The sequence below is a fragment of the Tachypleus tridentatus genome, chromosome 5 (assembly GCF_004210375.1).
Source record: "Tachypleus tridentatus isolate NWPU-2018 chromosome 5, ASM421037v1, whole genome shotgun sequence".
Taxonomy (NCBI): Eukaryota; Metazoa; Arthropoda; class Merostomata; order Xiphosura; family Limulidae; genus Tachypleus; species Tachypleus tridentatus.
In genome coordinates this window covers 44,487,042-44,513,351 of record NC_134829.1, presented here as the reverse complement: position 1 = coordinate 44,513,351, position 26,310 = coordinate 44,487,042, and the positions used below count along the sequence as shown (strand labels likewise).

Below are 26,310 nucleotides of genomic sequence, written 5' to 3'. Positions count from 1 at the left end.
ACCACAGATCTATATGAATTGAGCATTCCTTCAGACTGTTATATCCGCAAAATTTTAGGACTTACATTTGATTCAAAACTAACGTGGATAAACCACGTAAGTAATATCATAACAAAGATCTGTCGAAGAACAAACTATGCTAGGAGTCTAACTGGTAAAAATAGTGGAGCAACGGCAGATAACATCATAAAAATATATAAAACGTACATTAGACCCGTAAATGACTACGCAGCCTCTGCAAGGATAAATGTAAGTAAAAAACTGCTTCAAATAAAACTACAAACAATACAGAATACACTACTTACAACAGCTTATAAAGTACCCAGAACAACATCATCTGAATTCATACAAAAATACGCACATATAGAAACAATAGCAGATAGACTCCTACATCGTACAATAAATTATTTTGACAAAAAATAAAGTAGTAAGCGAACTAGACAGGTACTGTATACATGATGAGGATAGTCCTAAACACTTTTCCTCAGTGAATATATATTTTCTAAATAAATTGTTTGTTTGTTTGTTTTGAATTTCGTGCAAAGCTACTCGAGGGCTATCTGCACTAGCCATCCCTAATTTAGCAGTGTAAGACAGCTAGTCATCACTACCCACCACCAACTTTTGGGCTACTCTTTTACCAACGGATAGTGGGATTGACTGAACATTATAACGCCCCCACGGCTGAAAGGGCGAGCATGTTAGGTGCGACCGGAATTCGAACCCGCCACCCTCGGATTACGAGTCGAACGCCATAACACGCGTGGCCTTGTGGGCCTTCTAAATAAATTAAAAAGGCCATTTATAAACTAAACTCCACATTAGTTTAGGGTTAATTACTAAGCATTGAGAGAGTTTTTTATGTAAATGCTTTATAGTTAATACGTAACTAATGAAAGTGCAAATAATTATGGATCTATAAAGAGAAACGATTTATTTGAACCAAGTGGATGTGTAGATAGTGCATCGACATTGTCCTGAAAGGGGCCTGAGTAAATGCGGGTTACTCTGGTCCTCATGTATAATATATAAATACACTTGACAGTTGCAAAACCCCCTAAAAAAGAAAAAAAAATTAAAGGAAGAAGGAAGAGGTCGACGAAATCTGACCCTCCTGGGTATTTAAACATCAATACCCAAATACCTATAAGAGAGAGAAAGAAACAAATTGTAAATCCTGTCGGTGATTTTAGGGTTAATATCATTGATATTTCTCAAAAAGTCTTATTAATATTGAAGTGAAAAGCTCTCCTAAAGGAACACGTGTTAGCAAAAAAGCTCACTGCATTAAAATGAAATCAGACAGGGATATATATCTATACATACATATAATATGATTAAAAACCAATTCCAACAATTATGATACTAAATTATCTCAAAACACAAATGTGTGGGTAGCGCCACGTTGCAGCGATGTTTGGAATAACAAGTAAACAGAGTTTTACATATTATCACATGACGTTAGTTAGAGAGACTGGAGAAATATTGCGTGGCATGATAATTGTATAACTAGTGTATTACTGACGCGTTGCAGCAAGAAGAGTTAAAACTATAATATTATTGTTTTGTATTTTTAAACTTTCATCTTTACTTGTATTTCAATTATCATTTCACTATGGTTGATAGACCGCTATTATCAGGTGTTAATGCCAGTGGAGGACCAAATTTTGCACGTGATGGAGTTTCAGCGTTGGAGCTCTTTGGCTGTGGCGATGGACTTACGTTTAAGTTAGTCTCATGATTTTATTAAATTTATATTTTTTGCTATGTTCTACTCCTAGGCTTACTTATTGAAGATCTGAGATGTTTCCTGTTAATGTTTTAACATCTGCTTAACGTGATACTTGATACTTGGTAAATTAAACGTGCTATAGGTAGAACTAAAGAACGATACAACAAATTGTATACCATTTACTTTTTATCAATTTGAAGTTGAACTTGATATGAAGACGAGTGACTGAAAGTATATTGGCATCGAGCTTAAACAAAACCATAACAGAAATAAATCTGTTACACTCTTCTTATTCACGAGTTTTATTCATAACCTGTATAAAATATTCAAATTAAAAATATTTGTCAACAAATTATTTATTTTTCTTTTAAATATGTACTGCCAGTTATTTGGCTTATCTTAAATTTTGTTTCTAGTAGCAGTGCTTAAACTTGAAGTTTAAGAAAAACATTTTTTTTAAATACAAAGAGCATGGGATATTTTCCATAAAAAATAACTTTATAGCTAGGAATATAAATCTTATCAGTGCCAATAAATATAAGTACGTAAATCTTCATAGTGTGGGTTGTTTTAGTTACTTAAATTTTAAAATAGAAATAAGCTCATTTAGGGTTGTTTTTTTAAACCTTAAATCTTCTTATGAAATAGTTGCAGTAATTTGACAAGCCATCAAATAACTGTTAGGAGCATATAGATGAGTATAATATAATTTTAAAAAAGAAAATATAGGTTTCTTTAATTGCCACAAGTGTTGTATTTTCAGGTCACATTGGTTTCCCTTAGAGCAACAATGGTCCACAGAATAATGGGAAATTAAAACAAAATATTTATTATATGGTTTTCCTGAGTTCTCTGAGTAACTTAGTTTGTGAGAATAAAATAGACTAGACCCAATTGTATCAAAGTCAAAGAACAATCTATTGTTTGCAAACACTGTCTGTATGTGCTTAATATGACAAGTGGTTTCTTTTACTAGATCTAGCTACTTTCTCTCCAAACATCTGTCTTGGTTGTGATTAATCCTTTAGTTATTAAGTGAAATGTTAGACTTTCTCCAGGCATCTGATGCTACTCGCGTGGCTGTTCATTCTCATTTAAACTTAAGAGGTTTTAATCTTGAGGAATCACCTGACCTACCATTGGAGGACATTGGTGTCTACAATCATGCACAAGTTGCAGTTTTACAGTCATGCACATTCCATGTACAGATTAGGTGTTATCCCAAGAGAATTACAAAGAACAAAGGTGGTTAGAACAATATTAACCCCATAATTTTCCTGACTACATGTTAAGTAAAAAGTAATTATACTTCTGAATAGCTAATTTTGAAAAGTCCATAATATACAATGCAAGATGATATAAAGTACATAGTTATTCAAATAACTGCATCCTCCATAGGAAAGTGTTGACATATAAGTAGTTCGACAAAGTTTGTAACAGTATTGATTTTCTCACAAATAATGCTCTGATATGTATACAATGTACCATCTTAAATGTAAACCTTGAGTGGGTGAAGAAGGCCTTGTTGTCAGTGGGCTCAGCAGATGTAGCATCTCCTTTACTTCCATTTAGAAGTTGTTAATAATGTGGTTCTGTTTCTGACTGTATTCTAGTAAAAAAAACAGATTTAAAATAATAATATTTCAAAAGGACTTGAAACTATTTTCTGGAATCATAAACAGATTTCTATGGAGTTCTTATTCATTTAGGTAATTAACATTTGTTGTTACGTTGTTGTGACTCATTTATTCCAGCTAAAAAAAGTTATTTAGTTTTTAAACTATTCCTCTTTAGTTTCTAACAATATTTATTTTTATATGTTATGGCAGTGTAATAGGAGCTTGGCTTTAGTTGTAAAAACGTAGTTTTATTTCTGAAAATAGTAATCTGAAAATAGGCCATTTTAAAAACAAATGGTGTAGTTTTATTTGCAAAACATTTAAAGGAATGAATCAGTACATTATTTATAAATTTAAACTGACCAATGTAATGTGTGGGAAAGATACTCTTCCAAAGTGTATTGTGAAATGTTGAAAGTAGTTAAGCTCTGTATATGTATATTACTGTTGTTGATATTTAAAACAAGTGTACTTTCAGTGATTTCCTCATACTTCCTGGGTATATTGACTTCACTCCTGACGATGTGGTGAGTGATGATTCATGTTAGATGTTATTTTTCACATTGTTTCTGATTTTCTGATCATTATTAAATAGTTGTGATGATTTACAAAACTATTAGATTTAATTTGAAGCTTAACTACTAATATCTGTGTTTATGTAAATGATATTAAAGCAGCAGCTGTTATGGTGAGAAAAATTTCTAAAACTTACAAATATGTTAAAATTTGAATAGTTGAAAGCAAAAGAGAAATGGTAAATATTTAATGTTACTTGGATTATTAATTTATTATTTTAGTTACCCAGTATCATATTTGTTTGTGAATTAATAATATTTTTATAGTTGTAAAACAGTATTTACTAAATCATGTATTTCTTCTGGTAATTTATGGTTTAACCCAGGGTTTTTGGTTTACACTAGTGTTCTGAGGGTAGTGCTCTTCGTCTTCAGAAACTTAAATCTCTGGTACAGCATTTCCCAAACTGTAGTTCCTTGCACCCGTCTTTAATAGATATGCTTTTTTGTGTACTACCATATTTCTAAACGAGTAAAAGAAAGATTTCAGTAATGAAATGTTATACATAGATACATTACAATACTATACATGCTGTAGTGAGTATTTATTATTTTCACTTTAAAAAAAAAGTTTCATCTTGCATCATTACACTGTTGACTCTACCCTAATTGCTCACATACCCCAGTAGGTCATTTGTACCCTACAAGTGGCTACATTATGTAGTGATCAGATATTTTCATGATTGGTGTTGTTTAATTGTTATTATTTGCATTGTAGCTATTCAGAACTATACAATTTAAAATTAGTACTAATGGTTGTTTATCTGTTTAAAAATGTACATATGCTCACTGTTTTTGTAATGTGTATATATATTTTAAATAATTTACTAACAAAATGAAAAAGCTTCTTTTGGAGTTAAACTTGATGAATGATGATACATTTTATTTGAATTTTTGTATTAATTCTACTTGTATGTTAGATTGCTGTTTACTTTTTGGGGAAAATTTCAACTATTTTTGTAGATGTTACATTTTTATTAGTTAATTTTAATTGTTAATAATTTGTTAAGCCTATAACTAGGTGTTAATAGTTGATTTGATTAAAAAAAACCTTTTATAGGACCTGACCTCACTTTTGACTAAGCAAATAACTTTAGCAGCTCCTCTTGTGTCCTCTCCAATGGATACAGTTACAGAATCTGACTTGGCTGTGGCCATGGCTGTAAGTTTACATTTTTGCAGTTATGTTTGAAGTACTTTGATAATAAATGAAAACAAATCACTTGTATTTATCTGACTTGGCTGTGGCCATGGCTGTAAGTTTACATTTTTGCAGTTATGTTTGAAGTACTTTGATAATAAATGAAAACAAATCACTTGTATTTATAAATTGTGGAAAATCATTATGTGATAAGATATCTTGCTTAAGTTAAGCAAATGTTTCATAGTCTTGTATACTGAGAGATTACAGTGAACTTTGAACTTTTTGTAGATTAAGATATCTTTTTCTTGTAAATGTAATTATTAATGACAGTTGAATATAAGTTAGTTGAGCATGTCTAATGATTAACTTAAAACAGATTTTCAGCAGAGCAGTTAGGGCCCACTAACAGAAGGTTTGACAAATAGTGTTTCCAGAGTATAGGTCTGTTGCTTTCCAAACTGACTGAGTTCACCACAGAGAAGTTGAATCACAAAATTTAAAAACTACAGTCAAAGTACAAACACAGTACAATGAAATAAAACAAAGGGTAAACGTTTATAATGGGTGTGCCAAGAAAACTTCACAAAAAAAAACAAGCTTGCCAAATCTGTAAGTAAAATATCTGCTTAACAGGACGTGTAACACTGAAAATACAATAACAACAATGAAGCTAGGTTGTCCTTGCTGTACTATCTATGTATGTGGTCTTTGTTCATTGTGGTTCAAGTACAGGGTTGAGACTGTCCTGACTCACAGTGATTTGTGAAGAGAAAATACAGCCTTCTGTCCTGGGAAAGCACAAGTCATCTTTCTTGCATGAGAACGTGATTAGTGGTCAATTAGTTAATTAGGTTCCAGATCCAACTAGAATAAGAAAAAATTTGAATATCTTACTTGAGAAACTTTCCACATTCAAACAAAACTCAGTGAAACTACAGAAATTTTGAAAAGTTTATATATTGACTTAGGGAGTGGCAAACACTTTTGTAACTTTTTAGGTAAATGTCCCCTTATTGAACTGCTAAGTATCATAAAGCAAAGTCTGGTCATAACTGGTAATAGAAGCTTCCATGTATTATTAATATTAGGTGTTACTTCACTCAGTACTGAATACTGATAGCCTTAGAACATTCATCGTTGTAGAAAAGAGCAACAAGGATAGTATTAACTAGGTGAAATGCCAGAAGACCATTCAGTCCTTTGAAGTTATCCATAAAACCAAAGAGTCATACTGAATATAGATCTTTGTATCAATATACCCTTCAACAAACTTTCTAAGTCTTGCCTCTCTCTCACAAAGCTATCTCAGTCTTCATTTTTGTCCTCAAAGAATTATTTACAGCTAATTGTGATTATCACATCAGTCTGTATACTCCATCACTTTTTGTGCCATTTCTGATTATATACATATCATGTGACTACTCTCAACCAATAATAGTACACCACCAATACTGGAGCATCTAGCTTATTCTGTATTCCTGTTTAGTGTACACTTCAATTGGTACTACACTGTTTAGGTGTATTGTTTTGCATGCAATTACAGTTTCTGATTGTGTTTTGTTGTTGTTGTTTTTAAAAAATTGTTGTAAGCAGTTTTATTTTTCAGTGTTTGAATTTAGTTGTCATAACAATTTTGTATTTGTTTCTTGTTCCTGATTTTTTAGTGTACATAGTATGAATTCAAGAATCAGTGCATTAGAAACAGGAATTCCTGTGATAGTCGATAACACAAATAGTACAACATCCCACTTGGGTATAACTTTACATTTACTAAATACAGGCCTTAATTTGCAAGGACCTAGAGTTATATGTTCAGCCTGAACACGGTTTTGAGGAAGAATATTTGAACTGTCCTTTTCCAGCATTTTTTGATTTTGGTCAGTTACAAGCTACATCTATTCAGAAGATTTTATCTCCCATTCCTTTTCTAAGTTGTTAATCCCGTATTGCCTCTAATACTCCTTTTCCTGATGAAATCACATTCCATCTTCTAATCATGTTGTCCCCTTCACTCATTTTAAGTTCATGCTTGCAGAATCTTTAACCAACTTCAGTTGGGTCTTGGTATATAAATATCTTGTCTCCTTCACTTGTGACACAGGCAAGCCGAGTGGGGGTTTGGCTTAGCTGCTGGAGGTTCGATTAACACGGTCAGTTACACCTATTTATTTTAAGTGAGGATGTACTGGACAAATGGAGCACATGGACACTAACTTGAGGGTTTACAGTTAAAGCATAGAATTTGACTCTGAGATTAAGATTCCAAATATAAACACTTTTAACTTAGTTCCAATATCAAGGCTTACATTTAACATTTCATAGTCTGATTACAGTGTTTTAGATCAATCACTAAGAACTCTTTAAAACAGTTACTTGTACATTGACTCTATAATATTTAATATGCTAACTGATGTTGAAGAATAATGGCAGTGAATTATGTACAAATAGTTTAGGAGAGAAATGGATGGGATACTCATTAGTTCAGTATTTATGGTTGGCTTGAGAAGCAGTTGAAAGAACTGACGTAAAGTCTGGATGCAACTTTTTTGACAGCAGCAGAACTGATTTACATGAGATTTTATTCAATTTTTCCTTGGTATTCTCATGATCTGCCACATGGTATACCCAGCTACCCACAAATAGTTCCAATACTTAATTGGTAATTTCTCTTGTGATCATGTGCAACATCTAACAACAAAAACAAAACTGCTTATCCTCTTGTTGCAGACAGAATCTGTGAATCAGCAGCATCTTCTCTAGTGTCTATACCCACATTCATGTTACCAATATTTCATCAAAGGACCAACTCACTCCCTTTTTAGGCAGTTTTAAGCTTAATAATCATCAATCATCTGCAGTGACTCCAAGCTGTTAGAGAAACATCTTAGTTCTGTCTTGTTAGTGCAGGATCCATAGCTTTCATAACCCCCTTTTACTGACCTTGAAAGCATCAGCTCATTACAGTATAAAGTATAAACATGCAAGTGGAAAGTTTCTTAACATGTTTCTTCCCTTAAGTTATTGTTATTATATAACCATTTCTCTTGTACCCCTGTACCTATACTTCACTGTATTACACTTCTTATTGCACACAAGTATTTGAGGCATTTAAAATATCCAGCAGTGTCTCTCATTTCTTGGACCAATATACTTTGGTATACTGTCATGTTCTATATCCACTTTAGGGATTGAAATACAGTAGCTTTGGTTCCTTTTAATTAACCTCAATTCTGAAGGATTTGCTTTTCCCTCCAGTTATTGTATGAGGCCTGTTGTCACTGCCCTAAAAATCTTTCAAATGAGCTCAAGGCCCTCCTTTAGATCATTATGGCATGTTTTGAACCTCCACCCTTTTCATAAATAGTTGTTTCCTGTGTTCTTTGGGCTTGTTGGGGAGGGGTGATTTACTTGTGTGGGTATCTCTCTCCCATACATCCCTGTAAGATCTATATCAGTCCCCTTTCTATGCAGTAATACATATGGAGGTTTCCTTGAAATGTGGTTAGATTGCATTCTTCCTTGTCTCTTTCTTGCCATCTTATCTCTTGTTTTCTATTTTTCTGCTGCCTCACAGATCCTATTGCTCTCATTACTGCCCTCCTTTATCCACACTGGGATTGGATGATGCCAGAGTATATACGATGCAATGGAAAATCTGTTATTGGTGGGGCCAAATTGCTTCACCTCTTTGCTCTGTGGGGGCATTTTCTGACAGATTCATGGGTTATGTCAGGAAGTCTCTGCCTTCAATTCTGGTTTCCTCTTTACCTTTTCTATCCCTCTATTACCTTCCTACTTTCTAAGGATCTTTCATCTTTCAAGCAGATGTGTACCCTATTCAGTTAGTTTTATTTCTGTCTCGTAGTTCATAAGGTGACAGGAGATTGGAAACCTATTATTGATCTATCCTGTTTAAATTCTTTTATGGGCTCCCATGCTTCACTATGGAGTCCTATATCTCACTTAGGTGGTGTTAGCTCAAGGACTCTGGATGACCAATTGTAATGTGGTAGATGTCTATCTTCATATTCTTATTGCTCCTAAGTCATGACATTTCATTCAGTTCATCCATAAGGGTTGTGTCCCTATTCAGAACCTGCTGTTTGGACCAATCTTGGCTCCTTATGTGTTTCTTTTGGGTGTTATGCACTTTTGCCCAACACTTTCACTTGATCAATCTTTGCATTCATCATTACATGGATGAGTGGCTTTTGCTAACTTCTTGTCCACAGTCAAAGACCATATTTGTCTTTTCCTACAAGAAACAGGATGGGTGGGTTTTATAGTCAAGATGGAGAATGCTATTATTACTCCTACTCAATATCTTTTCCTCTTCCTCTCTAGGTTATGGAGCAAGTGGTCACAAAGATGCCTCACATTCTGCCATGGTTTGAGTAGTTCTGTCTCTTAGAAATATGGGCTTTTTTTTTTTTTTTATATAGAAGTTCTTATTCCCATTGGTTGCATTGTATATGTTTACTTCAGTTAAACTTCTCCTTTAATCCTTTGGACAACCCTGTTACCCTTCCTTTTTACCTTAAATTCCTTTTATATATTTCCTAATTTTACTTTAATTTTAACTTTTACTGGATGTTTGGCACAGATAGTATAGCTGCTTTGTGCCATAAAACACTAAATCAACCAACCAGATATTTATGCTAGCACCTTTAGTAGCATCCTTTCTCGTTTCTCTTGTGTCATCCTTTATCCTAACCTCTTTTTCTTTCTTAAGGCCTATGCTGTCTGTGAAAATGGTTTTCACAACAATTTTCTTACCCCTCGTTTCTTGTCCATACTACTATTCCAATCCTGATTAGCTTCTTTCTCCAACTTGTTTCTAATGAGTCATTTGGGAAGACTTCTTTTACCTCTGATTTATCCCTTGTTTTGCTAACTAGTTGGGTTTGTCAAGTTCTTAGCCTGGAGTCTTTGGACTTGTCTATGGAAGGTTACTGTTTTCAACAATGTCTCTTCTTATCAAATTCATCACATAACCATGTCTTTGGCTGCTTATCTTTGTCTAACTTTTGCAGGAATCATTCAAACTCGATCATGGACTACTCTTGATACCTTTTTCTTTTATTATTTGAACAATCTGGCTCTGTCTTCTGCTGGGTGTCATCCTCTTCCTGTTGCAATTCTACATTCACCTCCGACTGGGGTCTTATCACTTGCTTTCATTTATATTTTTATTTTTGGCAAAGAAATTTTAAAGAAATGATAATGGGATCCCACTCTGTGGCAGGTGTTGCCTGGTCAGGTATGCCTTGCCTCAAATGTGCAGTACTTGTTGATTACACTGTAGAGATGGGGTGTTCTGCAAGACCACTGTTGGCATACTCAGTGGTATGTGTGTTTCTGTATACCATGAGTAATAAAGTAGAAAATTTGTGCTCATCCCTGCTGACCTTTTGATAGAATAAATCAAGGTTGGTCTGTTTTTCTGAATAATGGAGTTCTGGACACTCATTGCACTGTCTCTAGCTTGATATTTCTCTGGACTCCCCACTGCATTTAATTCCCCTCTTTTTTTCTTCCCAGTTGCTGTGGATCATTGCAGTTTTATTCTGAGTGAGTTTAGAAACATACTTTACCATACACATTCATGATTATACATCTGGTGATTAGAGGGCAAAGCTGATTTTTCTCTTTTCATTTCCCCTGGATATTTCCCAAGGTGGACAGCTGATGATTAGAGCAGGTTCATCCTGTATGGGATCATCCTCATAATACAGGGTTCAGGACATCACAGACCTGTTCCTATGGTTGTGTGCAGTAGATGACTGTTTTTGTTCATTCTTCCACATATGAGTTTGGGGGACTTTGTGTGCCTTATAATACCTGTTAAAGGATGTATGTACACTGTTCTTCTGCTTTAGTGAATGTCCCATGTCCTCCTTATATTTCAAGATGTCTTCTTCTTACATTTATGGCTGTGTAATTTATGTTCATAATGCCAGTTAAAGGTATATCTTATGGCTGGGTTTACATGATACCACAACCATATAATGCTATGCTCAGTTTGTTGTACTTTTTACTCTTTTGATGATTTTGGGAGTTTGTATATTTGTGGCCAAAAGCAAACTTCCTTTTCAGAAGTAAGCCACTTTATTTACTTATTGTTGGAGTTGAGTATATGTAACACAGTCCATATGCCTTAGTCACAATGTATGTTATAGTCTTTTTGCTTTTATCTTTTTTGGTCTTCAGTCTTAATTTTTGAGGGGAGTTGTTCATTTGATGTTGTGTATGTACATAAATTATTTTATTTTATTTTTTTTGCATGTATAAGATTCATTCCATAATTCAAGGATGAAGAGCATACCTGTTCCAGAAGTAGTGCAGTACCCCACAAGTGTGTCATTTTAATCTCAGAGCATACCTGTTTATCTTATGCATGCTTTCCATTTGGTATAAATGCTGTGTACCCACACTAACTAGCCCATACATGTTTGAAATGTGGGATTCTAGTTTTGTGTGAGAAAAGGAAAGGCTATGTCAGAAGTTGGCATTTATCTTATACTGAAAATGTATTTCTGCTGGATACTTGCTTCTCACAATTTTCACCCTTCCCTTTATTGTTGGCATTCTTATTTTGGAGCCTGCCAATTCTCAAAAGTAAAGATTGAGAGAAAATAGCAGAGGAAGCTAGTTGCACCAAAACAGGTTGAATACTATTAGTGAAGAGTAGTTCAAAAATGGCACAAAATTAATTGGGTATGTATAGACTGGTGCATTGATTGTGAAAGTTTTTTAGCAATGCTTAGAGGGCAGAAAGAAAATTGAGATAACCTTTTGTGGGAGGTGGAAGATGGCATGTTGATGGCTGTGAAATGTTTTTAAACAATATGTTTTTCTATTTTATATTTATCATTATTACAGCACTGGAAAATTCAGTTTTGTAAATTCTACCAATTTCAATATCTAAACCTAGTTAGTTCCTGTGTTTCATATATTTGAAACAAAAATTCCAGTCTTTTATCTCTTTAAACCAAATATTACATTAGTTGCTCATCTCTGCACATTTTCAGAATAGTAAAATATTTTTTCTATAATAAAGAAACTAAAACTGCTTCACATCTGAGTTGGGCTTCACTCAAGTTTTATAGAATACTACAATAATTTTATTAGTTTTAAAAGAAAAATTTTCCATGAAATGGATAACTGAATAGTGTTTTTACTGTAGCTAAATATCTTTCTAAATTTGTTTTCTCAAAATAAACCTCTTTTGAACTTGTTAATTTGTTGTTGCCAATTTAAAAAGACTGAAAATTTTCTTGATTTAAAGGAAATGCAAAAACACTTCATTTTCAAGTTCTGTGTTTTGACTTAAGAGCTACAGGAAACAAACATTTGATGATTTGTTTTGTGATTGTAATTTGATATGTATGACTTGCATGACTGGCCACAGTAAAAGTATTGTTTCTGATTTGTAATTTGAAAAGTTCTAAACCTCAGTATAAAAACTACTTTTTCCCTAGATTGTTGTAACTAATTTTCAGTATACAGTAAATCTCAAGCTAAGAGCCACTTCTCTTAAGTGCATAAATTATTTGATGTGCAGTGGAAACTTAAATATAAGAACCATCTTTTAAGTTTTATAACTAGTTTCTAAAAGAAAAAAATCATTGAAATTACCAAATTTTGTTTTTGTTATTGTAAGAAAACACTATAAATATATATTGATGGCTTCAACTTATTAAGAATTCTGATTAAATGCATTATATAAAAGGTAAGGCAAAATATTGGATGGTTAAAGTTGTTACTTTTTGTGGGTGGAGTAAGTAATATTGGCTTACTGATCTTTTCTTAACTGAACGAACAGTGAGCTTCTGTAGATTCTTAAGATTTAAAGAAAAATATTTTCATAAATTTTACTTTTCTCTCTCTCAGCTCTGTGGAGGAATTGGCTTCATTCATCACAACTGTAGTGCTGAATTTCAAGCTGAGGAAGTACAGAAAGTGAAGGTTTGTGATTCATTGTGTAATATTAGTGCATGGTTAAAAAGATCTTTTGTTATATATTCTTAATTATGAAAACCAAAATAAGCCAAAACAGCAGCATACATTAAAACATTCAAATATTGAGAAGATAACAAGTCAGCTGAATTATTAAAAGTTACTGTACTTAAATATATATTTCTCTCTAAAATAAAAAAAAAAAATCAGTTTGAACAATAAAGTCAAAATTTAAAGAGGTGTAAAAGTTATACGTAGCTAAACTATTGTCAATTTTGTCGCAAACCACAGAACTTTGGAAGCATTGTAGGCATTTCAGTGTTTTATACTGAAAATTTTGTCAGTCAGTTTATATGCATCAGAGTAAATTTAAATTAATTATTAAAATAACTTCAAAATCTTAAATTTGTCTTGCTTGTTTACATGACAAAATTGTTAAAACAATAAGATTACTATGGTGTTCAAAGTAGTGAAAGGCAGTTATATTAGTGGGACATAACTGGTAAGTTGTTTAATATTTATATAAATTAATCTTGTTATATTGCTAATGAAACAGTTAAGCAAATTACACAAGTGGATACATAATATTTTTGGCATTGCAATTACAGTCATGTATAGGCTATGAGCCAGGATCTCTCTCAGGCAAAAATTTTGTACCATAAAACTAAATAAATATTTTCTGATAGTACTGAGGATAAAAGATGTGTCTGGGAACTCTCACAATGAGAGATATAGCTTTCTTAGTTTGGTGCAGGTTAGTGTAATGTATGGGAACCTACCTTTGTTATCTTAGATAGCACATTTCAAATGTATTCTTTTTTTGGTTATGTTTTTGAAACTTTTAATTAACAGTTTACAGTATAATATATCAGAATACTTCTTTAATGTAAAAATAATTGTAATGAAATTGATGCAACTTTTATGGTATTTTGCACTTCTGTAGATATGAAAAATGTTAAAAAATAAGTTTAGAATATATGGGGAGAATATTCTGGGTGAGATAGAAAATCCCAATTGAAATTAAGTGACAAAACATGTTTACTGTTGTAGAAATTTCCAAATATAGTGTTTTTACTGTCATAACTTTTCACCACTGTAACTGGACTTGGTGACTTAGGTGTAAAGAGAACTAAGAATAACAGAATCCTTAAAACAGAGCATAAGTTGTAACTATATTTTAGTAAGATTTATGCCATTTTGTTGAGACATTGACAATTTTAATAAAATTTTCCAGTATTTGAGAATTGTAAATGTTTCAGTATTACCATTTGCCATTAAGCTGTGTATCATGTGCATGTATTAATGTCTGTGCAAAATGGTTCTATAATTAAGTGTATGTCTTACAACAGCTCTTAGTGGAAAATTAATTGCCTGTATTTGTAACTCCTCATGAGGTAAACTTGAAGATATTAAATTACTCTTGGTTTGTTCAGATAGATTTCTTTGTTACACATGCAAGAACTAGTAAATAAATTCATCTCTCTGTCTTACAGCTGAACTTCCATACTGATGAAGTGCTGATAATTGTCATTTCTACATAACATAAAATTAAAGGACTAAAAGGGTCCATTTGCCACCAAGGCTTCACACCCACCAAATTTAAAAGAAAAACAACAACACTTAAAGCTAATCCATGTCATTTAAATATTTATCAAACTTTCCTTAATTTGTTACATCCAACTGGGAATAGCAGAATCAGGTATTGGTGACTTACACGAAACTAGATGTATGACTGGAAGATTGCATGAAGTAGGTATTGTTTAAAGACATTTGAAAGTTTTCATTTATAAAATCCTTATTGAGAATAGTTTATAGTTGAGAGTCAAACTGGCTGTTACTTTATAATAGTGCAATGAAATGAGAGCAGCCTTTATTACATATTTCAGCAAACTGGTTTCAGTAATACATTTAGTATCATTGTTATCTCTCATTGTGCCTGAAAATAAATGAAGGTATGTTAATGTGTATTCTTTATTTAATGTTACTTTTATTAAGAGTAATGATTAGAAAGTTTAGTATATCTAGTTTTATTTTTGAATTTTTTATTATGCTTTTATTTTTAATGTTAAGCCTTTTATATTTTTAATGTTAAGCCTTTTATATTTTTAATGTTAAGCCTTTTTTTCACACATTTCTTTTTCAGTCCCTTAGGACTTTTTGAAGAAGTGAAAGAGTGGTGGGCATAATATTGTTGAAATACTATAATGCACTTTTTTTTAATTTTCTGTAAAAGTCTTAAAAAATTAAAAAACAATTGTAGCATTAAAAAATGTGAAGTGCTTAATGTTGTTCTTTTATGATAAATATAATTATCTAAATTACCTTACTGATCCAGACACTTTTAAGCACTTGTGCTTCTTATTTTCTTGTGAACTTGTTGAATTAAAATAATTTATCACTATAAAAGTGCTCTGGTTTTGTTGATATCTGTTTTAAGATCCTAACTTCACAATAATTTCAGTTGAAGATGTTTGGGACAGTTAAGGGTGTTAAATGCATTAATGCTCGCATTTTAATTATATTTTTGTTTTAATGTTTCTCAGTATTTAAGGATGATACATTTCAGGTTGTATCAATACTAAAGGTATTACAGTATTTTTATGTGTATAAGATGTACTTTTTTCCCCAAAAAAATGGGGTCTCAACACACACACACACCCACTTCCTATACACCAAAGGTAAAAGATTCTGTGAGGACAAGTGAGAGTGAACTTTCAGAACTTGCTTGTGATATTGTTTGAGGACAAGTGAGAGTGAACTTTCAGAACTTGCTTGTGATATTGTTTGAGGACAAGTGAGAGTGAACTTTCAGAACTTGCTTGTGATATTGTTTGAGGACAAGTGAGAGTGAACTTTCAGAACTTGCTTGTGATATTGTTTGAGGACAAGTGAGAGTGAACTTTCAGAACTTGCTTGTGATATTGTTTGAGGACAAGTGAAAGTGAGCTTTCAGAACTTGCTTGTGATATTGTTTGAGGACAAGTGAAAGTGAGCTTTCAGAACTTGTTTTTGGTGATGCAAAAGAAGATTATGAAAGTTTTCATGATGAATGAACAATGTTTTTGATGTAAATGTATGAAACAACCAAATTTTATTTTATTATGAACACTGCTTTTAAAATATTCTAAAGAATAACAAAAGATTATACTGATGATGATCAAATAAATAAATAACTGTGAAAAATATTTTTCCCCTGAAGATAGTTTTGAAAATAAGAGTGCATCTTGTAAACCAAAAAATACAGTATTTCATTCTGTAACTGTGGCATTTCTTCAGTCTTGTTTCAACTGTTGACTTTTTTTTTTAATATTTGTAACTTTAAACTGATGTACATACTTGTAACAAATAGAAAGAACAAATTTTACATGAATTCGTATCTTGATTTTTCAGTTTTCCTGATTGGATTATTCAGTCATTAATATGTCCATGATCATTGTTACATTAACATAATTTTTTGACCTATTTATTATTTAGAAAGTCAGATCACTTATAGCTGTCTTGGGATATTATATTCTAATGAATGAAATATTTTTGAGTTGTAAAACATGTAATTGAAAGCTACATAAATTAATTTTTAGGCACCTAAATTTTGAGACTCGGCGAGGCTTACAAAGAATGACATACATTTTGCTTGAGTACAAAGGAGCTCAGTTCTGCAGTGATTACTACATATAGTTGTTTTTTATATGTATATTTTTATTTATTTGTTTAGCAAAATTAACTAAGATGTGAAGATGATAAACTTTTCAGCCTCCCCTGGGAAAACTTGTTTAAAAGGAAAGGTCTAAGGTTTATACAAGTAATGAATGTATGTTTCATTGTACATTAATTGTCCATTTATGTTACATCTGCTGGAAAAGCTAGTGCTATTTAGTACTTTGTTGTTTGGAGAATTATTGTTCCAGTGGGTACAAAGTGCTGGCATAAAACTAAATGAAAACGTGTGTGAAAAGTTCACTTTCAAGTGTACATTGATTATTTCTCTACAAAAATGAGAATGAAATTTGCTGTTAGGATAAAGGTAAAGAAAATGTATTGAAGTTCATTGAAAGAATTATTTAATATTCATTTAGGCTCTAGAGGTTATGCAAATGAAATATTAAAACTATAAAATGAAAAGTACTGTTATTGTTCTGCTACTCAGCCTGACTTAATAAAGGCTTTAGTAGAAGTACTTTCAATAAATGTTTTCTTTTTGGTACAACATATTTTTAATGTCTACTGAAAGCTTGCTAAATTATGTGAACATGCATGTAGTAAATTTAGAGTTATAGTAGAAATAGATTCATGGACTTGGTCCAGCATGTCAAATCCATTCTTAAATTGTTAGTAGTGTTGTCACTGTCATTCGTTAATCTTATGAATTTATCAACATTTTCGTACACAAAGTTGCTCTGTGTGTTAATATCTTTTAATTTGTTCAATTTTTTTGCAGTGGTAATTATTTGAAAAATTGTAGATCCGGGATTGTGTAATAATGAAAGGAAACTAAAGTAGCATATTTCACTTGCTTAAGTTTGTTAGTAAAATATTTTTTGTAAATGCTCTAGTTGCTTTTCTAAGGGCACAGTGATGAGTATTGATACTTTTCCAGAAATACAAACATGGATTTATACGTGATCCAGTGGTTTTGAGTCCAAGTGACAAAGTAAAAAATGTGTTTGATGTGAAGAAAAAACATGGTTTCTGTGGAATCCCAATTACAGAAAATGGACAGATGGGTGGGAAGTTGGTTGGAATAGTGACATCTCGTGACATTGATTTTATGCACGAAGACATGCTAGACCTGCCTCTTTCTAAGGTAATACGTTTGAAATTTTAATTTGTTAAGAAGCTTGGTTTGTGGAAGACAGTTCAACAGATAATTGATGTCGTGCTTGTGCCTATATTTTTGAGGAAAAACAAGAAAATATTTCTAGGTAAATTTTTGTTTTTGTGAGAATTTTTATTCTAATAAATTTTTTTTTTTTTGTGAGGTTTAAGTAGTGATAATTCTTTGTAACAGTTTTGTATTAATATATTCACCTGATACTAGTCCAGCAGTTGTGCTGTTCATTGTTGTAATTTTAACTAAAATGTTTTGTACTGAGTATAAATTATTTAAATTGGTCAGTACAGACAAAATTAAATTTTGGATAATTATGTGCTATTAATAAGTTCATTTATTTGACAAAGAAATTACTAATGCTTGTTTGTGAAATTTCAGAACTGATTCTAAGTTTTAACTTTGATAAACAGCTAGTTTATGATTATAGATGTTGCTTTTCTGAAATGAATATTTTAACACTTATTGTAAAAATTAATATTAAATTTTTTTTGCCAAATGATTTGGAAGGACCTACAAATAGACTCAAAAAATGCATCAAACTTAGTAATTGTTTTATTATTGTTGTAAATAGAATTGTTTGAACTTTAATTGTATTGAAGGTGTGTCGATGATACTTTTATGTTTTGAACACATAACTTGTGTATTTTCATTTTCTAAACTATTGAAAGTCGTAGCAACTTTATTTTAAAAAAGTCAGTTTTATATATTACAACTATTTTTGATATTCTGAATTTGAAAATTAAAACAGGATAACTGTTTTTCAACTTTATACAAACTAATTTTGTAAAGAATTAAACTGCTGTACCATTTCTCATTTTCCAGTGTTATTCATTAAACCTTATCATTTCATTATTAGGAACATTTTAACAATATGTTAAAGATAGGAGAAAACCAGCACTGTTTACTTTAAAATGTATTTTGATTAAACTGATGTATGTTTAGTAGAATTTAGCTAAAGATTGTAATCTGTCTGGAGAGACTTAAACCAGAAACAGCATGTTCTTCAGACTCTTCCTTAGTTATTTAAAGTTAATTCATTTGTGCATAAATAGAAACATCCTGTCAAGGTTGACTAACTTTAAATACTATAAAAATTGGGAACATCCTGTCAAGGCTGAATAACTTGAAATTCTATACAATTTGGAAACATTGTCAGGGCTGATTAAATTTAAATACTACATAAGTAGGAAACATTCTGTCAAGGCTGATTAAATTTAAATACTACATAAGTAGGAAACATTCTGTCAAGGCTGATTATATTTAAATACTACATAAGTAGGAAACATTCTGTCAAGGCTGATTATATTTAAATACTACATAAGTAGGAAACATTCTGTCAAGGCTGATTAAATTTAAATACTACATAAGTAGGAAACATTCTGTCAAGGCTGATTAAATTTAAATACTGTACAATTAGGAGATGTCTTGTCAAGGCTTATGAACATGAAATACTATACAATTAGGAAACATCCTGCCAAGGCTGATTAAGTGATTGAGTAGGTTAACTTTTAAATGCTATTTATTCAAATGTATTTGAGAAAGATAATTTGAATTTTAGTTTACTGGTATTTGAGTGAAACGTACAAAATGGTGACACTATAATACATATAATTTTCAGGTGATTAATACAATGTGGGACACAAAATGAAATCAATTATATATGTATAATTTGTTTTTCTTAGAAATGAATAGCCTCATATTAAAATTCTTTTCTGTAATGATGCTAAATAACTTATATTCTGTAATTGTTTTTTTTTTAGATAATGTATTGTTTTGTGGCAATATTTGGAGCTATTTCTACATGCACTGGTTAGGTTGATGTTGTAGGCCCAGCAAACAGTGGGGGGTATTTATGAATGTATAGCTTGTTGTATGTACAGTATGATACAATAAACAGTGGGTGGTATTTATGAATATATAGCTTGTTGTATGCACAGTATGATACAATAGTATGAAGATAATATTTTCTTCTCTCTAGGTTATGACGAAGAAGGAAGATTTAGTGGTTGCTCCATCAGGGATAACTTTAAAGGAAGCAAATGAGATCTTGCAACAGAGTAAAAAAGGTACTCTACTGTAATTTGTGTTTAAATAATGTTGAAAAGGGTATATAATATTAACGTTGTGTTTCTCCATGTAAGTAAAATTTAATGTTAATATCAAATAAACAAGTGCAAATGAATTTGGCTGTCAAGACTTCAGTGTAATTTCATAGTAATTAACTTTTATTACCATACAATTGGGTTATATTTACCCTGAAGTTCTGAGATCAAGACCATTTCTGTATATGGAAATTATCAGACTCCAATGAACGTTATATATTGAGATACATCATTGTATTTTACAAATATTGTGTAAAAGATGTCTTTTAATAAGAAAACATTTTGTGCTTTTTTTATATAGCCTTAGGTAATGCTGATTCTGTGACATGCCTCTGTTCTGCAATTTTAACATATTGTGATATACAATAATTTTCGTTTTAAAAGAAAAAAACTATAGGTTTAAAGGGCTATGTCAAAGTGTTTTTTTAAAGTACAGGTATAGAAATCACTGATTTAGGACTACTAGATGGAGAATAACTGGTTAACAGCAATCACTGCTTCCATGGTTATTCTTAAGTTTTAACCAAATAATAGGATTGATTGTCAGAGCCATGACACTCCTATAACTAAAAGTTAAGTGTTTGTTCAATGATGTATCATAGCTCAAACATTGGATTTTCTGATCCACAGGTTACCAAGCTAACTAGTAGGCCATGTCTGATTATGTATTATTAGCACACCTTATAACCTGTGTAGAATATGGCATTTCTTAATATTTATAAACTTTTGTACTTGTTTAAAACTTTCATTTGTTAAATCAGAATGAACATACGTTTTTAATAGTTATTAGACATTAGATTATTTTGTTTGTTTCTTTCATACTGAGATTTATGATTCTAAGTGTGTCTTAAGTTTAAGCTGATAGTTCTGTTTGATACACTATGAATGTTAATGATATGTAAGACTTTTAACCAGAAAAATTTGTAAAACAATGTATACAATTTTGAAAAAAGTTTTTATTTTCTGTAGGAAAACTTCCAATTGTGAATGATAATGGAGAATTAGAATCAATCATTGCTCGTACTGACTTGAAAAAGAGTCGTAGTTTTCCATTAGCATCAAAAGATGCAAATAAACAGCTTCTAGTTGGAGCAGCTGTTGGTACTCAGGATGCTGATAAAGAACGCTTAGAAAAGCTGATTCAGTCAGGAGTAGATGTCATAATCTTGGTGAGTTTATGTAAGTTTATATTGTGTCAGTGTGAAAAAATATTTCAAACATTTTACGTTGTATTTCCATTATACATAAATATGAGAGAGGTGTAGATGTAAGTGGTAGCAGGTGTGGTTAGACAGTAAAAGAGGATGATGGGTGTTTAACTAAATTGCTTGGACTTTTTTAAACCTTGTTTTATTACATGTTCTGCTGGAATTATTTGCATGATGTCCTAATAATTATCACCATACCTGATTTAAAAAAAAAAATCCAGTCTATTGATAAAAGATGGATAGTAACATGGTTTGGATTAATTTTTAAACAAATGTTGTCTGATGCTGTTACCATCTGATGGGTAAGTTAAGATTTTTGGATGGATGCTAGTAATACCCATTCAGATTTAAGGAGTTAAAAGTAACTCTAATGATAGACCCTGATGGGTAATAGTTATAAACTCCTGGGAATGATTAAATCTGTCATGTTGTCGGTTTTATTAATTCTTTTTCACACTGATTCAAGTCTATTTGTTTGAGGGAGTAAACAATGGTAATGTATGTCTATAATAAATTGATTTACTTACTGAATCATTAAGATAGTTGCATGAGACATATTAAAAGTAATAAAGAAATGTTTTTAAGAATGATCCCATATTTCTTATTGACCTCTTTTGGGGGATAACCAGTAACATTGGTTAAAAGTCTAGTGACCCAAGACTTTTACTTGGGGTTAACATAGTGTTTTTAATTAGCAGACAGACACAATTTTATCTTAGTTTGTCAGTAAATAATGCATGAATATTTTATCTGATATATAAACGTGTTTTAAAGTAGATGAAACTGAGTTTGAAATTCCTGAACTTGTACCTAGAAACATGTATAAATGAAAAAGACTATTTTAGAGAGTAACAAGTCAGAAATATGTGCACACTAAACTAAGCAAATAAGCAGAAAATAATAATAATAAGAAAACCTAGTTTTGCTGTAATCTTTGTCTTTTTTTGTAATTTTTAATGCAAGTTTTAGATGTGAGTTATATGTGAGGATCCAGACTTATAAATTCCAAACTAAATTTTTATGCAAGTTAAAAAATTATTTCTTGGTTTCATTTTCCAGCAGCATCCATTGGTAAGGCAGTAATGTCAAAATGTTTATGTAACTTAGCAGAATTTTGAATTAATCCTTTTACAACAGGTCAGGGTTCAGAGGTCATGTCATCTTATTTGTTGACTTGCATTCAAACTTTTATTAAATTACTACTTTATGAATTTATGTGAATATGTTTGGAATTAAATTGTAGATTGCAATTCAAACTTTGTTATATACAAGTTAATTTCTCAATTTAAAAGTAAATATTAAAAGAGCACATCCAAATATAAATTTTAGTTACTTGGTATGTTTGAACACAAAACTGTTTAAATTATATGTTTGTGATGTCAAAATACTAAGTCTATAGTTTTGTACAAATTAGAAACTTAAATTACCAATATTATTGTAATATAGCTGGAATATAAAATAAGAACCTTGTATCTTTTTATTTTCCTGAGATATGGCTTATGTACTGAATCAAACACAATGTCCCCTTTCAACTCTTTCCATTTTTTGTATGGTCCCTTATGTACTCTTACTACAGTATATGATGTGTGAATAACCAACCAACAGCTTAGAAAGTCCCCAGTGACTCCGAAAAAAACTACTGCATTCTTTCAATCCAAGTTTCCAAGGAAGTACATTTTGTCTTTAGTCTGCTGGAAGTTTCATATTTTTTAAAATTTAAATAAATCTTAGTTACTAAGCTTAATAAATTACAGTGGAATTCTGTGGTGTCAGTGTACTTGTTTATGATTTTTGATTATTCAACTGCATATATAAAACCTAAAAATATTTTATTTTAATATCCTCCACGTGTGAAATTTTAAAAGGCTTAGCAACCTATGTCCAGCAACAAACAAGTACGAAGGTCATAGTGACAAGATATGATTTCTTGCTTTACTTCTTAATTTATTCTTATTTATTTCAAGAAAAATAAGTTTAATAATTTATTTCTAAGTAGTAATTATCTATGTACAAGTATATATAATGTATAACAATTGAAATGTGACTGTATATTGCAAAATACTAGTCTACTAAAGCACAGCCATGATAAGGAAGACTAAAGGTCAGTTTTATATTACTGGATTTATGACCTGAGAGTGTATTGCTTCAATGCAAGTTATGTAATTTTAGGTCGGCATTACTGGAAAGTCAGTATAATAAAAATATATAATATGTAAATATAGTGTTGTGAGACTTAAACTTCTTAGACTGAACATTCATATTTTCATGTTGTAATATGTAATATTTCTAGCACTAAAAAACCATAATTTATAATTATTTCCTTTTTTTTATGATGGTTGTAAAGTTGGTTAAGTGTCAGATCTCGCATAGTTAGAATATAGAAAATAACAAAATATAAATTCTTACTGAAAATCAAATGTTTGAAATGTATTTAGGAGGCTTTAGAGATTACACAAATATTTGTATTTTTTAAAAAAATACAATTTTCTTTTTTAAAAGAAAATAGTTTTTCTTTTAATCGTATTATGAAATCACCTTACACTCAGACTAGTAATAAAACAGGCCCTATTTTTCCAAACAAATCTTTAGTAAAAATATTTCATTAAAATGTTTGTGTACAAAATAATTGTAATCCTTAATAAAAGTTTACAAACGTTTCTGAAGGTACACATGCTGTATCAAAGGTTATAGCGCAAATACTTAATGTGTGCAAATGTGTAGACATATTTGTGCATATTATACTTAGCTCTTTGTCAAAGGGTTAATTAATGGATCTGAAACACTGTAACTTAAGTTTAAGAATTGTCAGGTAATTGCTTTTGTGTTTTCAGTTTAGATGTTTACATGAAACTGGGTAAATATAATAATAATAATAATAATAATATATTTGTACAATATAACTGTAGTTTAAATTCATGAAGGAAAGAAATTGTTAATAGCTGATTTGGAAAACTAAATGTACAATCTTTACAGGATTCTTCTCAGGGAAACTCCATTTATCAGATAGAAATGATTCGCTATATCAAAAAAAAGTATCCTGATTTACAAGTGATTGGAGGAAATGGTAAGAAGACAGTGATATACATATTATTTCATATAGTACATCATCTTATTCTATTTAATATGACTTTATTAATGGCTACTGTTAGTATTAAGTGTCTTGCAGTAATCTGACAGTAAACAGTGACTTTATGGCAAAAAAATAACCTGTTTGTGTTTTTAGTAATCCTCCAATGAACAGTGGCGTGCTAAAGTGTTTTGTAGTAATCTGATAACAAACAAAAACCTGCACTAGTATTTTAGAGTAAGTTGTTATGGTTAAATGAATCTAAAAATAAAACATATTTTTAGAACAAATTATTAATTTAAAGGCTAGAAAACTATTTTCGACACTTTCTTACATCCTCCTAAGGTTCTGCACAGCTTTCTGAGAAATGTGCCCACATGACACCTGATACCTGATTGTGAAATTCCCTTGAAGACACATGGGGTTAGAAATGGTGACTTTTAGAGGTGTTAAAGTTAGGTACATTTATAATAGTACAGGTTTTAATCATTTTTTGTTATATTTAATTCTGTTTTATATATTAGTTTGGTTGATTTTCTCTTCATAGGGTGTCAGATTTTTTGTGTGGAGAAATATTACATTATTCATATCAGTGTTTTTAATGTCTGTGTATGTTCTATTATTCTTGAGTTTTAAAGGTTTGAAAAAATCAATTTTGTTATTTGACCAGAAAGAGATATCATCTACATAATGTCATTATGGGATATTTGCATCTGTTGATAGAATTTAAACACTTTTAAGATGTTACTCTGAAACTTTTCTTACAAATGCATCATTCAACTGCTACAAATCTTGTATCATTAGAAAGGCCTCTGTCCAAAGATTACAGGTTTCATATTAGCTTTTCCATTCAGCCTACTTTTTGTCTAGTCATGATGTTTAGTGCAACACTTATGGTATAAGGTGGCACAATGCCATTATCATTGTGTGTTGACTGGTTTCGATTTCAACTTTAGTTTTTTTCATTTGCAAAGTATTTCACACAGATAAACGAATGTTACACTACATACAATTTCTGTTGTCTTTCTTAAGTTATTTAAGTCTAAAGTACACATGCTCAGCATTTTCAAAATGAATGTACTTACCACTTTGTGAACACACATTCAGACATTTCTGCATGTTCACTTAAGAGTGTCATTAGAATTTTGTTTAACTTACTTTGCAATAATTTGTCATTGATTCATTTCGTAAATTATTATAAATACCTTTCAGCTACTTTTTCTTTATTACATGTTTTGAATGTTTTTATGAGTTTCCTTTTTCAAGTTGTAAAACCATATCATATACGGAATGTTCACAACTTTTTTGTACTCTGCACGCTATTATAAGTAGCATTACCATATTTATATTTATGTTTGGTAAATAAAGTTAAATCTGCAGGAGTTTGACTGTGTTAAAGTTTTTCAAATAGATCAGGAAATACTGACCTAACACATAATGCATGCAAGAAAGTGCAACTTAAGTCTTAAATGCCATGTATGACAATGAGAGAATGAGAAAAATTGGAGCAAAGGGCATGATATAACAAATGTTTTGCTGGTTGCAGCTTGTACTCTATAAAGATGCTAATTGAAAGCAATGGATTTCCTCTTTGCTTTTCCTTGTTTTTATTTGAACTATAATTAGAAGCAGGTGAACGTGTTTTCGTCAAGATTTCAGTGAAGGAGATGGAAGTGTTGTAACAAAACCTGAATTGTATAAATCAGTGCAAGTCATTTTTAAGAGATATTTTGTTGCTACCTGTAATATAGCACAAATAGTGAATCACGTTGTTTTCTCAGAAGACCGTGTATGACTGAAGAGGATAAAGTAAATAATTGGAACAAGTTTCCTTGTTGTCATATTTTATTTCAAGAGTGTGATAATATTTTTTTTATTCGTTTAGTCATTAAACATAAATGTTATTTTATACTACTATGTTAAAGTGTTTATAGTATCTTGCAGAAAACTGATTTGTTATAGTATTTTGTTGTGATTTGTCACAGTGTTTTCTAGTGATCTTACTTATCTGAAAGACTTAAAAGAATTAATGTTTTTGTGGTACTGGAATGGAAGTAGTTCTTTTTGAGTTGTTAG

At 31.0% G+C, this 26,310-nt stretch overlaps 1 protein-coding gene across 2 annotated transcripts in view; it reads left to right on the top strand.

Annotated features, from left to right (window-relative positions):
* Positions 1-1,420: 1,420 nt before the first annotated feature.
* LOC143251047 (inosine-5'-monophosphate dehydrogenase 2-like) overlaps positions 1,421-26,310 on the top strand; it is a 38,065-nt gene continuing 13,175 nt past the window's right edge. Inside the window, exons 1-8 of one of the 2 annotated variants that reach the window (XM_076502371.1) lie at positions 1,421-1,728; positions 3,830-3,878; positions 4,987-5,088; positions 12,964-13,038; positions 17,624-17,830; positions 19,836-19,923; positions 20,929-21,128; positions 24,141-24,231. In XM_076502371.1, coding sequence (XP_076358486.1) covers positions 1,616-1,728; positions 3,830-3,878; positions 4,987-5,088; positions 12,964-13,038; positions 17,624-17,830; positions 19,836-19,923; positions 20,929-21,128; positions 24,141-24,231 — 925 coding nt within the window. In that variant the 5' untranslated portion in view covers positions 1,421-1,615. Of the gene's footprint in view, positions 1,729-3,829; positions 3,879-4,986; positions 5,089-5,163; positions 5,183-12,963; positions 13,039-17,623; positions 17,831-19,835; positions 19,924-20,928; positions 21,129-24,140; positions 24,232-26,310 lie in introns of those variants that run through there. The other variant, XM_076502372.1, reaches the window with a different exon arrangement.